Source organism: Chelonia mydas, chromosome 4 (assembly GCF_015237465.2).
Source record: "Chelonia mydas isolate rCheMyd1 chromosome 4, rCheMyd1.pri.v2, whole genome shotgun sequence".
NCBI classification, from domain to species: domain Eukaryota; kingdom Metazoa; phylum Chordata; order Testudines; family Cheloniidae; genus Chelonia; species Chelonia mydas.
Genome location: NC_057852.1, coordinates 18,684,229 through 18,698,372, shown reverse-complemented (window position 1 = coordinate 18,698,372; position 14,144 = coordinate 18,684,229). Strand labels below are relative to the sequence as shown.

The window sequence follows — 14,144 nt, the reverse complement described above, 5'->3', positions numbered from 1 at the left end:
CCTTTGTGCCCAGCAAACCTGTGCCAGTGGGCCACACTGATTTTAAGGAGCTAGAACTGTGAAGAAGGTTTCTAGCTTTAATTTTTTTTTTTTAAAGTACAGTACGTTTCTAGCTGTTTCCTTTGAGAAGAAAGTCTCAAAAACTTAAACATATGTAAACCGATTGCAAGGGTGCAAAGGAAGAAGCAGCTGGGCTCTACTTCTGCCGGAGGGGTTGGGGAATCTAAAGATCCCCCACCCATACAAACACTAATACATGCTGTCTAATCCAAAACGAGTTGCATAAATTTGGGGTGTATTTCTAATGAATCCTTTCACTAACTCTCCCCTAAAACCTTTTGGCTGACCTGGTGTACAGTGGTGTGAAAATGATGGACAGGAGTTTACTGCATTTGAGGATGGAGGGCAGCAAAACACTGTGTTGCAAGCACTCCCTGAAAATGCCGATGTTGACTCTGCTAATGTTAGCCCTTTAGTAATAAAAAAGAAGATTGCCACAAGTATTATTCACAGTCCTTATCCTGCAATTTTCCGAGTCAGGTATTCGTGCGATATTTTATTCCACAATCTACCTTTTGATATCCATGTTTTTTATCAATGGGTATAGTATTTGGCTTTCAGGTACCTTGCTGGATTGTGCCCTAAGTCTGTGGCTACACTGTCATGACTCCTAGCGTAGAAAGTGGAAAAAATCTATTTCAATAAAACAAATGTTGGCAGCACCTTCTCTACACTCTCAACATAATGGGCGTGGCGAGGGACTTGGCATTTAATGATGAAGTGGCCAGGTAATCTAGATGCGTGCTAATGAGGGTGCCTCATTAATCATCATGCATTTATATTAATATTTTCTTACTATGGCTTTTCACACAGGGGTATTTTGACCATTGCTTGGAGTATGGCAGATCCTGAGCTGTTACTCAGCTGTGGAAAGGATGCTAAGATTCTCTGCTCTAACCCTAATACAGGGGAGGTATTGTATGCAACCCATTTTTAAAGGTCATAAACAGAGAAAGATTTTTTGCATTACATTTGTTGTGGAGTGTCGTGGAGAACATACCGACTTTGTACATAGATGACAGTGATGTGAGCAAAATATTTTTTTAAGAGTCGTTAATATTTGTTTTACAATTTTCCCCTTCATACCAAAACTATGTTCTCTGATCCCAAGCATTTTGTACACGCAACCCAACTGAGAAAAATTGGGTCAGTCTTGTACAAAGGTGACCTCTTTAAAACCTGCGAGTGTTAGCTGCTACTGTCAGTCATATATATTATAAACCAGCACAGGACAAGACTTGTCACCTGCTCACTCTTAGGGTTCACTGAAGGGACACTGTCAGTTCAATTTTATTCATTTCATCTGCCTCTTCTAAAAGTAGCTTTGTGAAGTGTACCTGTCTATGGGCTCTTGGTTTTTTGTCCATGGTTTCCTTGAGGTGTGTTTTTTTGCACACCTGCTGTTCTTTGCAACCCAAAGAAATCATGAGTCAAAAATCTGGAGTCCGGTGATACATATGGGCAGGGGTGGAAGTGAGATAAAATACTTACCGGTACGGGGGCCAGTCTTGGGTGGAAGGGGCGGGGCTGGGCGTCAGCCAGCCCTTCCACACTGCCCAGTGCTGCACTGGGCTGTGGCAGCAATTTAAAGGGCCCAGGGCTCTGGGCGCTGCTGCGGTAGCAGCGGCGGTGGCCAGGAGCCCTGGCCCCTTTTAAATCGCTGGGCTCCGGGGCAGCTGCCCTCCCCTACCCCATCAGCGGCCCTGGGGGGGGCGCAAAAGGGGCAGTGACGTTAAAGCGCTGCCATGGCAGCGCTTTAACGTCAGCTGTGTATGAGCCGGTAAGGTGGCCACTTCTTACTGGTACGCTGTACCAGCCTACTTTCACCCCTGCATGTGGGAACCCTGAACCCTTTCCCTTGCACATGTGAAAGCCTTTGTAGACCACACACTTGCTCACTACCTCCTTTGGCCCCCACAGAGTAGGGTATTTGAGAGGTCCTGCTTTCTTTGCCCCTACTCCAAGGACGGCGTTTTTGAAGGTGTTGAGTCTTCCTGGCCATGGGTTTTTGACTTGATTTCATCCCTTCAGAGTTACACATGAGAACTCTGATTTGGGGGAGAAATCAAATTAGAATTGATTGTGTCATTTCTTACTCCACCATTTAAATGGCAGTACCCTACTCTAATACAGATGTTTTTGTTCCTACATCTTTATGGCTCTGATTTGGCAAAGCACTTAATCACATGCTTAAAGTTAAGCAGGTGCGTAGTCCCACTGAAGTTAAGTATGTTTCACTGCTTTGTTGGATGGGAATTTATATGTCTCCCCCTCCCCCCGCTTTCTTTTTTTAAGCTACAAGGCATTTTCAACCAGACACTATTTTGTATTTGCTGTAGAAGTGGTAAGAATTAATGTCTGATTGTACTGATGGAAAATTAATAGAAGCTTTAATAATTACATTCCTTCCAGGTTTTTAACTGAACAACTTTTTAAAAGGGTGGGGATTCTTTATTCAGTAGACTTGAGTCTTTGACTAAAATCTATGGGAAGTAAAGAGGTAGGTTTTCGCCCACCAGAGGGCTCCCATAGTTGCTATATGACACAAGAGAAACTCATTGAGTCATGGAAACATAGTTTTAAAATATGAATACATTTTCTTTCGCTGTTTGAAATGTGCCCTAACACCTTCCTATGGATGTTGCCATAATGCAAAAAGACCCAAAACTGCACAAAACAATGGTGAAAGTCAGCATAAGTAAACAGGCTTCTCTGAAGGTTCAGCTATACCTCATTCTTCCAATCATGCCCTCATGCCAAAGCAACCAGCCTTCTGCTGTGCCCTGATCGGCAGCAGACCATGGTTCTGTTGAATCAAAGTGGGAAGCCAAGGGTTCTCAGCTGAGAAACTTAGCATAATTTCCAATGGGATTTAGGCTCCTAAATCCCTTAGGGTTTTCTGAAAAATTTACCCTAAGTGACTAGCCCAGGGTTGCACAGGATGTCTGTGGCAGAGATGGGCACAGAAGCCAGATCTCCTGAGTCGCATTCCAGCACCTTAACCACAAAACCATCATTTTTCTCTTGAAAGCCTTTAGCCACAGTTTTTAGCCCCTCCTTTCTCTCGTCCCATGGAGATGATTTTAAAGTAGGACACCCTAATCCTGTTTCAGAGTGTAGTTGCCCATCGTATGGACACAGGATCTTTAGTGACACATTAGCGTCTATAGTGTCGTTTATTATGTTAATACTGTTTTATCAAACTCTGTTTTGGCACAGGTGTTGTATGAGCTTCCCACAAATACCCAGTGGTGCTTTGACGTTCAGTGGTGTCCCAGAAACCCTGCTCTCCTTTCAGCTGCTTCTTTTGATGGACGGATCAGCATTTACTCCATCATGGGAGGGAGCACAGATGGTTTGAGGCAGAAACAGGTAGACAAGGTATTGAAAAATGTGAAGTTAGAGAAGAAAATACTTAGTTCCATGTGACAAAATTTGAAAATGGCGGAAGCATTGACAGTCGAAGTAGTACGCTAGACTGTTGAATAATTATCATGTACAAATATGTATCTTACATTGAACACTGCAGGAAATGTGCAATCAGTTTCTTTCTCTTTAAAGCTCTCATCCTCCTTTGGGAATCTTGATCCATTTGGCACGGGACAGCCCCTTCCTCCGTTGCAGCTTCCACAGCAGACGACTCCTCAGAGCACTGTTCTACCATTAAAGAAGCCACCCAAATGGGTCCGACGGCCTGTGGGTGCATCGTTTTCAGTAAGTGAGAGGCCCTTTGTAGGCTACTGAGTGGGCAAAATTGACTTTGCGATAACGTTTCTGATATATTCTCTGCAAGCAGTGTAGAAGGGGTTCCATATTGCATTACAACAGAGCTTCACTCATTTGCAATAATGACTGGAAGGTCCACTGTGGGGTACCGCGTTTTGCAGTTGGCAGCCAAGCGAATAAATACGTTCCAGAATAATTTTTATAGGTGCTGCATCACCATACACTTTGTTAATGTAGTTTGCTATGTCTACTTTAGTTTTCAATTATGAACTACACTTCATAGTAAAAAGAAAAGGAGTACTTGTGGCACCTTAGAGACTAACCAATTTATTTGAGCGTAAGCTTTCGTGAGCTACAGCTCACTTCATTGGATGCATACTAAAAAAGTGTACAGCTCACTTCATCGGATGCATACTGTGGAAAGTGTAGAAGATCTTCTTCATGCATCCGATGAAGTGAGCTGTAGCTCACGAAAGCTTATGCTCAAATAAATTGGTTAGTCTCTAAGGTGCCACAAATACTCCTTTTCTTTTTGCGAATACAGACTAACACGGCTGTTACTCTGAAACCTTCATAGTAAATACACTCTATGTTTAGTAACACCTTTGAAGTGTATGAGACCTCTCTGCTAAGTCTTTGCTGAGAAGCAGGGTGAGAGTGCCAAGTTTTATTGATTTTTTTTTTTTTTTTTTTTTTGTATTTTAAGGATTATCGAAGTCACAGATTAACCAAGTGAGATTTAGCAAGGTTCCACTGTACTTTGAGAGCAGAGCCATCTGTTCTATAAGTACATTGTTCACTTACTTCTAAGTTACAGGGTTTTAAACTGAGAACTAGAATATGCCAGGTTTTTGTTCTCTCAGTGAACCCTGACTCAGAATAGATATCTGTGCCAAAATACTGATCTAGTCTCAGCATAGTGTTATCTGATTCATAGGTTAAAGTGAAATTTGACGTCTCCAGTAGGGTATAATTCATGTTGTTTTAGAAACAATTCATATATACTTCTAACTGTACTTTGGGATGTTGATTCCCATTATCTCATCCTAGTTCTCTATTAGCTAACTGAGAAATTTGGATTTGTGTGGGTTTTCTGTTTTGTATTATACTGGCTTCATTTAGAGCCAAATTGGTTAACTTCTTTTTTTCTTCTTTCCCTATTATCCAAATCTTGTTTTTTTCTTGGCCACTTTTATTTCTGTCGCTCTAATCTGCCAGTTGTGTGCTGTCTAAGGTAGAGTTGCACATTTTTAGGCATATTTTCAGGTAGCACTTACCATGCCATATGTATATGCATAATTTAATTATTTAACAATTATATTGTAGCAAAGGAGTGGGGTGGGCAAACTGCGGCCCGGGGGGTCACATCTGGCCCTCCAGACATTTTAATCCGGCCCTCGAGCTCCCGCCGGGGAGCAGGGTACAGGGCTTGCCCCGCTCTGCGTGGCTCCTGGAAGCAGCGGCATGTCCCTCCTCTGGCTCCTATGCGTAGGGGCAGCCAGGGGGCTCCGCGCGCCACCCCCGCAGCTCCCATTGGCCGGGAACTGCGGCCAGTGGGAGCTGCAGGGGCAGCACCTGTGGATAGGGCAGCATGCAGAGCTGCCTGGCCGTGCCTCCATGTAGGAGCTGGAGGGGGGGACATGCCACTGCTTCTGGGAGCCGCTTGAGGTAAGTGCCACATAGAGCCTGCACCCCTGCCCTTCTCCCATGCCCCAGCCCTGATCCCCCTCCTGCCCTCAGTCCCAGCCCAGAGCACCCTCTGCACCCTGAACCCCTCATTCCCAGCCCCACCCCAGAGCCCGCACCCCCAGCTTGAGCCCTCCCCCGCCCTCCCTTACCTGAGTGAATTCTGTGAGCATTCATGGCCCGCCATACAATTTCCATACCCAGATGTGGCTCTCGGACCAAAAAGTTTGTCCACCCCTGTTGTAGCAGCACCAGAAGCCCCAATCAAGATTAGAGCCCCATTGTGCGAGATGTACAAATAGACTGTCCCTGTTCCTAGGAGCTTTCAGTCTGAGGCTGTGATCCTACAAACGTTTATGCAAATGAGTAACTTTACTCTTGTGTGTAGTCTCAGTGCGTTCAGTGGGACTACTCACATGTGTAAGTGTTTGCAGGATTTGGGCATTAGAATGAATCAAGAGAGAAAATGTGTGTGTAAGTAATATATAAAGTGTGTGTGCGTGTATAAATGTGTGTGCATTGTATAAATACGTTATATATGTAATATTTGGTACATTATTTATTCAATTACAGTTTGGAGGGAAGCTAGTTACATTTGAGAATATAAAGTCTCATCAACAAGGAGCTGAGCAGCAGCAGCACCACGTGTATGTGAGTCAAGTTGTCACCGAGAAAGAGTTTCTGAACCGTTCGGATCAGCTGCAAGAAGCTGTGCAGTCCGAAGGCTTCTTCAACTACTGTCAGAAAAAAATAGAAGCTGCCCAGACTGATTTTGAGAAAAATGTGTGGTCTTTCTTAAAGGTAATGTTTTTCAGATGTTTCTGAATTATTAAAGGATTCCCTAGCCTCTAAAAACCAATACTAAAAGTGGTTCTCAGTGCATGGTAAAACATTTTAAACAGAAGACACTGTGTAAAGATAATGAGGCAATTTCTAGTTTGTACAGTAGAATGAGATTAGATTCTGAAAATGGTATCAAATAATCCATATACTTGATCAAAAGAGATTACTGATGGCAGGACAAGGAATCTTTGAAATAGGTATGCTTTAGTGTCTGCTCTTAAAGCTGTTCTAGCAGAAGCAAAGAGCTACAGATTCTGGGGAAGGTTTGACACAATTTAACCATTTGGCCTAGTATTGGTACATCTTTATACTAGCTCAGGTAGTGAGAGATATCAGTTTTAGTATTTGGTAAGGTAAAATATAATATGCTTTCTGTTATTAGTTATGACATTTTGTATTTTCAGAATAAGAACCAAATGGAAATTCAAGAGGTCCAGTTACTAGACATAGCTATACTCAGAGGCCCAGGTCCTCGGAGTCCACAATTAAGTTCTCCCTTTTTAACACATTTTGCTTAATCATCGATTCCCAATAAATGATTACGCATGTCAGTTGAAATTACAATGGGGAAAATGAAATTAGGATTCAAAACATGCTTCTTTTGACTATGAGTTTTTTTTTTTTTAAGGTGAATTTTGAAGAAGATTCTCGTGGCAAATACCTTGAACTTTTGGGGTACAGGAAGGAAGACCTAGGGCAAAAGGTAAATCTGTTTGAAAGTTGTGTATTTATTAAGTATTTATACTGAGGAATATATTGAAATATAAAATATTAGAGACAGGATCAGAAGTTGAGGTGCTTATATTATTTGGCATATAGATGGAGAGTTGGAATGGCAGTAACAAAACAGAGCATGTGAGAGGACAGAACATTTTTCTGTGTAGTAGTATCTTGAGGATGCTTCCTGATAACTCAGTTAAAGCTGTATTATCCCAGAATGCAGTTATTACCCTATGTTAACTACTATAATTCAATTACTATCCTATAAACTAGTGGTCTCCAACCTTTTTATGCCCAAGATCACTTTTTGAATCTAAGGGCAATCCAGGACCTAACCGCCTCTTCCCCGTGGCCCTGCCCCACTCACTCCGTCCCCCCCTCCCTCCGTCCCTCACTCTCCCCCACCCTCACGCACTTTCACCAGGCTGGGGTAGGGGGTTGGGGTTCGGGAGGGGGTACAGGCTTTGGGCTGGGGCCGAGGGGTTCGCAGTGTGGGAGGGGGCTCTGGGCTGAGCCTGGGGCAGGGGGTTGGGGTGCAGGAGGGGGTGGGGGTGCAAGCTCTAGGAGGGAGTTTAGGTGCAGGAGGAGGTATAGGGTGCTGGCTCTGGGAAGGAGGTCAGGGGTGGGGCAGGGGTTTGGGGTGCAGGAGGGGGTATGGGGCGCTGGCTCCAGGAGGGGGCTGGGGTGTGGCCTCCTGCCGGGCAGCACTTACCTCTGGTGGCTCCCGGTCAGCAACCGGTGCAGTGAGGCTAAGGCAGGCTCCCTGCCTACCCTGGCCCCACAGTGCTCCCGGAAGGGGCCTACGCGCCCCTGCAGCCCCTGTGGAGGGGGCACGTGGCTCTGCGCACTGCCCCTCTCTGCAAGCTCTGCCCCCGCAGCACTCCTGGCCAATGGGAGCTGCAGGAATGGTGTTTGCAGGCAGGAGCAGTGCGCAGAGAGAGACACCTGTCCCCCCTCCCCAGGGCCGCGCCGGCCACTTCCGGGAGCGGCGTGGGGCCAGAGTCGGCGGGGAGCCTGCCTTAGCGGCAACCACACTGCACCACCGGAGCTTGCGATCAATCGACTGGTTGGTGACCACTGCTGTGAACAGTACCCTCAGGTTATTTAAATACCGCTAACTTGAAGACTTATTATTTAAGCACCAGCAGTGTGCTCATTGTTCAAGAAGGTCCAGAAAAACCACAGCATCTGTGAAATTTTTGTCTAGATACAAAACACCTGACGAGACCATGGAGAAATTTCTGTCTGGAGCTTTCTAGGGCAGTAGCAATATTTTTTAAGGTATAGATTTTCCTCTTGTTGTAGACACTCAGGTTAAATATTTAAAAGCGGTTGGGAGGATTTAGATACGTCTACTCAGTTTAATAAATGTGTGTCTTATCCTCTAGACTGCTTTGAAAATCCGAACATCATTTTTTCCCTGTTAATAGGAATTACTCATGTATGTGGAGATGCAATTCAGTGCAATTACACATGTATAGTACATAGTTAAAAAAACTGAACCCTCTTTTCAGTGTTAGATTAGCATAAAATACAAAGATTAATACTTTTTTTTGATCTGGGTGGTAATAATTTTTAGGAAACAGGAACCCCCCTTCCTCCCCCCCCCCCCAAAAATGAACCCCCCGCCACCAATCAAAGCCATTTACATTCAGAAAGATAGATGTTTTCTCCACCTCTTGAAATAGCAATTTGCACTGTTTGGGTACAGTTCACCTCTTTCTAACCTAGAAAAACATCCTTATCTTGGAGTGACAGAATTAAATCTGGTCTCCAGAAACAACCGTCGCCGAAGTAGGATACAGGGATAAGTCTACAGACCCACAGTTTTTCATTCTTGTGTTTAAAATTGGTGTCTGGTGCCTGTTATCAAGAAGACAGCAAGACACTTCAGACCCTCAAACCTGTACTTTGATTAGGTGACAGTTCAAAAAAGTCTGTAAGTGTTAATGGTAAGGAATTTAGTGATGTATGTAAGTGTGGTGGTATGGGACTTGATTGACCTTTTAGGTGAATTGATGTGCTTTGAAATAGAAAATGAGTTTTCTGCGTCAGTGCTCTGCATCTTCATAGTATTTTCTGTGTCTCTGCTTACACGAATCCTTGAAATCTGACGTTAGGGCTGCCAACTTTCTGCTTGCACAAAACTGAACACACTTGCCCAGCCCCTTCTCCGAGGCCCTGCTCACTCCATCCTCCCCTCCCTCTGTTGCTTGCTCTCCCCACCCTCCCTCAGTCGCTCATTTTCACCAGGCTGGCTCAGGGGGCTGGGGTGTGGGAAGGGGTGAGGGCTCTGGCTGGGGGTGCGAGCTCTGGGGTGGGGCCAGTGATGAGGGGTTTGTGGTGCAGGAGCGGGCTCCTGGCTGAGGGGTGGAGCCGAGGGATTCGGAGTATAGGAGGGGGCTCCGGGCAGAGGCAGGAGGTTGGGGTGTGAGAGGAGGTATGGGCTCTGGGCTGGGGGGTGCAGGTTCTGGGGTGGGGCCAGAAATGAGAGGTTCACGGTGCGGGACGAGATTCTGGGCTGGGGCAGGGGGTTGGAGTGCAGGGTTAGCATGTGGAGCCCCCTGGCTGCACCTGCGTGTAGGAGCTGGAAGGGGGACATGCCAGCTTTTTCCCGGAAACCACGAAGCACAGAGGCTAGCAGGGAGCCTGCCAGCCCCGGCACCACCAACTGGACAGTCAACGGCCCAGGCAGCAGTCCTGACCGGAGCCACCAGGATCCCTTTTCGACCGGGTGTTCTGGTCGAACTTTTCTGAGCTTACTTTTCAAGCCATCTACTTTATCTCGCAGTGCTGTGTTCTTCACTTTTTCAGTAGAACAGTGTTGCATCTATTATGAAATCTCTAGTTTGTTTTCCTTTAATTTTGACTAAATTGGTTCAAACACTTCACTCATTTTTGTAATCTGTAGCACCTCCAAACTTAAGTGTGTCTGAAAAATAGCTAGTTTTCAGCAAAGAATTGCACTTTAAACTGAATCCGTGTTATCTATTGAGTTGAAAAAATACAGAGTGACTGGCTAATTTTAGAGTTAATGACATCTTGACAACAAAAAACAGTGAATCTCAATTTATTCTTTAACATTTTTAGGTTTCTTACCTTATCCCTAATATAAAAAGAGCAATTGGTGTCAGTTTGCCAAAATAAGCTTCTAGTAGCATGCGGATTTATTTTATTATTTTTTGGTCTGGCACTCTGGCCAACACAAGGGAACTTCTGGAATATCACTTTTCATTGCTGTATTTACAGTAATGTAAATAAAAATGAGAGTCTAGAAAAAACCCTGTGCATTAAGCTAAATTTACAGATTAGAACAGCCTTTAGGGATACTATTCAACCTGTAGAACTAGAAGTAATCGGATGAGATTAGTGGTATTAGAAAAGTCGTCCGGTCCAGCTGCTAGACTAATGCTTTTCCAGTCTGTATTTTAACTCTTTATGTATACATTAGGTTGGGATTTTCAAAGGGACCTAAAGGAGTTAGACACCCACTTCACATTGAAAGTCAATGAGAGGTAGGTGTCTGAACTCTTCCGCCTGTTTGAAAATCCTGCCCTGACACATTGTCCTGCTGTGGTTGAAGCAATCCTAACAAAACCCAGTTTTTCCTAATCACTATAGACAGGGATTTTTTTCCCCCTGAGAGCTGTGTTGTAACATTATTATTTTATTACTACACTAGAACTCAGAAGCCCCAATCAGGATTGGGGCCCTATTGTGCAACACAACGGAAGACGCAGTCTCTGCCCCCAGAAAGCTAAAATCCAAGAAGATTTTAACCTTTAGAAGCAGTCAGTTCCATCACAGTTTGGTTAGCATGGGTCTCAAAGTAAATTCCTCTGCACAATGATCAGGGCAACGTTCTAGCATGGTTTCAACTCTCATGCAATCAGGGCCTTCTCTTCATCTCCAACTTATGGTGACCTGCGAGATGTTAACACTCGCTACATACCCTAAAGTAAGAGAGAAAACCACTTCTCTAATAAATCTTATTTATTTTGTAGATTACTTCAGCTCTGAATAAAGAGAGTCTTGTAGATGGCAAACTAGAGGAGGTAAGCAAACAAAAACAACAAAAATCTTTTTTGCCATATTAATATAACAAAAATGTGCCAGGTAAGAATAATTTCTCTTTTAACTCAGTAGTTATAGCAGAACATATGAATGACTCAGATTATGAGAATGTTGCAAATTTACAATTTCCACATAAAATACGAAAGTTCATATGAAGAAAAATCCCTGAAATCTCTGGCTCTAGAACTGTGTGAATATCATTAGTTAGTTTATTTCTTATCACCCAGTTAGCAGTTAATGGTGTGTTTGTTTTAGGATCTCTGTCTACAGGTAGAGAAATTAATCTTGACACGAGTTTTGTAGGGTTTCTTTGTTCCTCTGTATTGGTTGCTTTTTTAATCCCTTTGTAGTGTCCATTACAATGTTTATATTGTCTATGGGTGTAGAAAGGTGCCATATCCTTCCTGTTGTCAGGCATTCTCTGCAGCCTCCGGATCATTAACAAAAAGAATTGCAACGTGTTGGGGGAAGAACCACCCTGGTTTTTTATCATTTTAAAATAAAAAATGGATTTAAAAAGAAATCTTTTTCAATATTTGGGGTGGGGGGAGAGTAAAGGACTTCTGTGATGTCCTCTCCCTCCTCTGGTCTGAGGAGAACCACAATGGCTTGGAAAGCACAGAGTAAATAACAACCTTCTTAGCTAGCCCAGAAATAAACAGCTCCTCTTCTCTCTTTCTCTCTGCAGCCCCACATTCTCAGCAAGTCATGTTTGTTGTAGGCAATCACTACTTATATTGCAATTTCTACCTTCCCTTAAACAATTGCTAAAACAAAGTGCTGTGACCTCTGGTTAAATCTAATTAAAGTAGTAATTCACACTAATGGTAGTTCCAGGGAGAAATATAATCTGTGACATTTAAGTGCTCATCACTCTGGAGACAGACAGTAGGGAGAATCCTGCCCTTATCATATGGAATGAGGAAGCTGGGGAAGGGAGCTCTCACCACAACAATAATCTAGGGGCTGTCCAGGTCCAGGATTGTAGGGGTGGGAGAAGGCAGGGAATGCACTGCCAGGCAGCATGCTTTGCTCCTGTCAAGAGGAGCAGTTTGTGGCCCTGGCTAGTGTGTGCTGTACATTGCTGGATACGGATTGAGGGGGCTGCCCACTCTTCCCAGAGTGAATATGGCGCACCCGCCGGTCTGGAAGCTAGGCCCTTCTTGTAACGGGGTACTCACCGCGCCCTGCTGGGGTCAGCCTCCTGGCCCCACTCCCCAATGAGTCAGGACCACTTCAAGCTGGTGCAACACCTGTGCTCTTTATTCCTGTGTCCGGTCCCCCCCCCAACCAGCTCCAATTATTTACAGAGCATTTACAGGTTTGGCCTAGCACAGGCCTCAGTCCCAACAGGCTCCTGGCTCCTTCTGAGCATACTCTCCCCTCCTGGTCTCCACCACTGTCCCCCCCAACTCACTTCCTCTCAAGCTTTTAGCCCCTGTTAATGAGGCTGGCAGGTGTGGCCAGCTTCCAGGACAGTCCTAAGTAGTGGCCCAGCCCCAACCCACTTCCCCTGACTGGGGCCGGGGTGGCAGGGGCTGATTAGGGCTTCCCCTGCAGCGCCTTGCCGTACTTCTACCTTAGCATATCTGTCTGCATTACAGAGAAGGATTTGGCCTAATGGTTTAATTTTCAGCATGTGGGACTGAATCTGAGATTCCCACAGCTTTCTTGTAAGAATGGCTTGCATTGAATATGCATATTTTTTTTCTTTTAATGGTCTAAAGCGGTAGTGAAATATACCCTCGCCCTACATTCTCTCCCTCACACTCTCTCCTTCGTCAGAGTCTGTTACAAACGCTCTTCGTGTCATCATAGTGCACGTGCTCTTTTGGCTACTGTCAATTAGTGTCAAATTAAAAAAAAGTGGCTACATGTGTTCAGATGGCTAATTTGAAACCTGTGGCCTGGTTTACACCTACAAATTATATTGACCTAGCTGCATTGCTCAGGGCTATGAAGAACTCTGTGCCCTGTGCAAAGTAGTTAGGTCGTCCTAACCCCCACTGTAGATGAAAGAATTCTTCCATCAGCATAGCTACCATCTCTCAGAGAGGCGGATTGTCTGCATCAGTGGAAAAACCCCTTCTGTCAGCGTAGGAAGCATCTACCCTACAGCAGCTACAATGGCGAATCTGCAGCGCTGTAGCAGTATGGATGTGGCCTAAGTGTGGCTCTAGTTAGTGGGGAAAACCAAGGAAGTGAAGACATTTACATTTCTGCAAATGGAGTTCTGCTCTTGGCAGACTCGCTCTGTATATTGTTGGGCTCGTGTTCCTTTTAATCTGCGTTCTTCACAGCTGAGTGTCTCTCTCTCTCTCTCCCCCTCCTGCTAACTTTTTCCAAATGTCATCTTCCGTTCTCTGCAAAAGGCTCTTAAAGAATCTGACCAATCAGTACAAAGTGATGAAGAAGATAGCCAGGCTACTGAAGAGCCATTCTTGGGAGAGGTAAGCATTGGCTTCTGTATTAACTATGTTAGGTTATCACACACTTACCCACTGCCTTAACAGCTCATTTCCTTTCTAGTGCGTCTTTCTAATGTTCTCTTTGTGTGTGTATTGTACCTGTGTATATTTGCACAATGGCAAATGAGAGGGGAGGTAGTCAATCAACAGTTTCTCTGCTCAGGTTTGGTCCACACGATGAAAAGGCTGAGAACTCATGTTCGAAGGAGACTCACACTGGGTAGTACACATTTCTATATGAATTTTATTTTAAATTCAAAAATTAACACGTTGTGCATAGATTTTCACATTGGATTTGAGATAGTTGGGGGGGGGGGGTTAAGTGAAAGATCACAAAGGGTTCTATTGTAGAGGCTGCTGAATGCTCTGGCCCTTATCCAGTTTAGCATTTTTAAGCATGTGCTTAATTTTCAGCATGAGAGTGGTCTCATTTCAATGCCCAGAGCTAAGCATGTGTTTAAATGCTTTGCAGGATTGAGCCAGGTTGCCCAGGACTTTGCAGGATCACGCACCAGATCTCTGTGCAGTAAAGTTAAGTGTTAGCTAGATAGCATTAACATACAGAGC

General features: G+C 44.5%; 1 protein-coding gene across 25 annotated transcripts in view; it reads left to right on the top strand.

The window, feature by feature from the left end:
- SEC31A (SEC31 homolog A, COPII coat complex component) overlaps window positions 1–14,144 on the top strand; it is a 67,817-nt gene that overhangs the window by 16,912 nt on the left and 36,761 nt on the right. For all 25 annotated transcript variants that reach the window (XM_027827983.3, XM_037896767.2, XM_043545597.1 and 22 more), the window contains exons 8-14: window positions 874–973; window positions 3,280–3,441; window positions 3,622–3,774; window positions 6,046–6,273; window positions 6,944–7,018; window positions 11,040–11,090; window positions 13,482–13,559. In XM_027827983.3, the coding sequence (XP_027683784.2) occupies window positions 874–973; window positions 3,280–3,441; window positions 3,622–3,774; window positions 6,046–6,273; window positions 6,944–7,018; window positions 11,040–11,090; window positions 13,482–13,559 (847 nt within the window). The remainder of the gene's footprint in view (window positions 1–873; window positions 974–3,279; window positions 3,442–3,621; window positions 3,775–6,045; window positions 6,274–6,943; window positions 7,019–11,039; window positions 11,091–13,481; window positions 13,560–14,144) is intronic.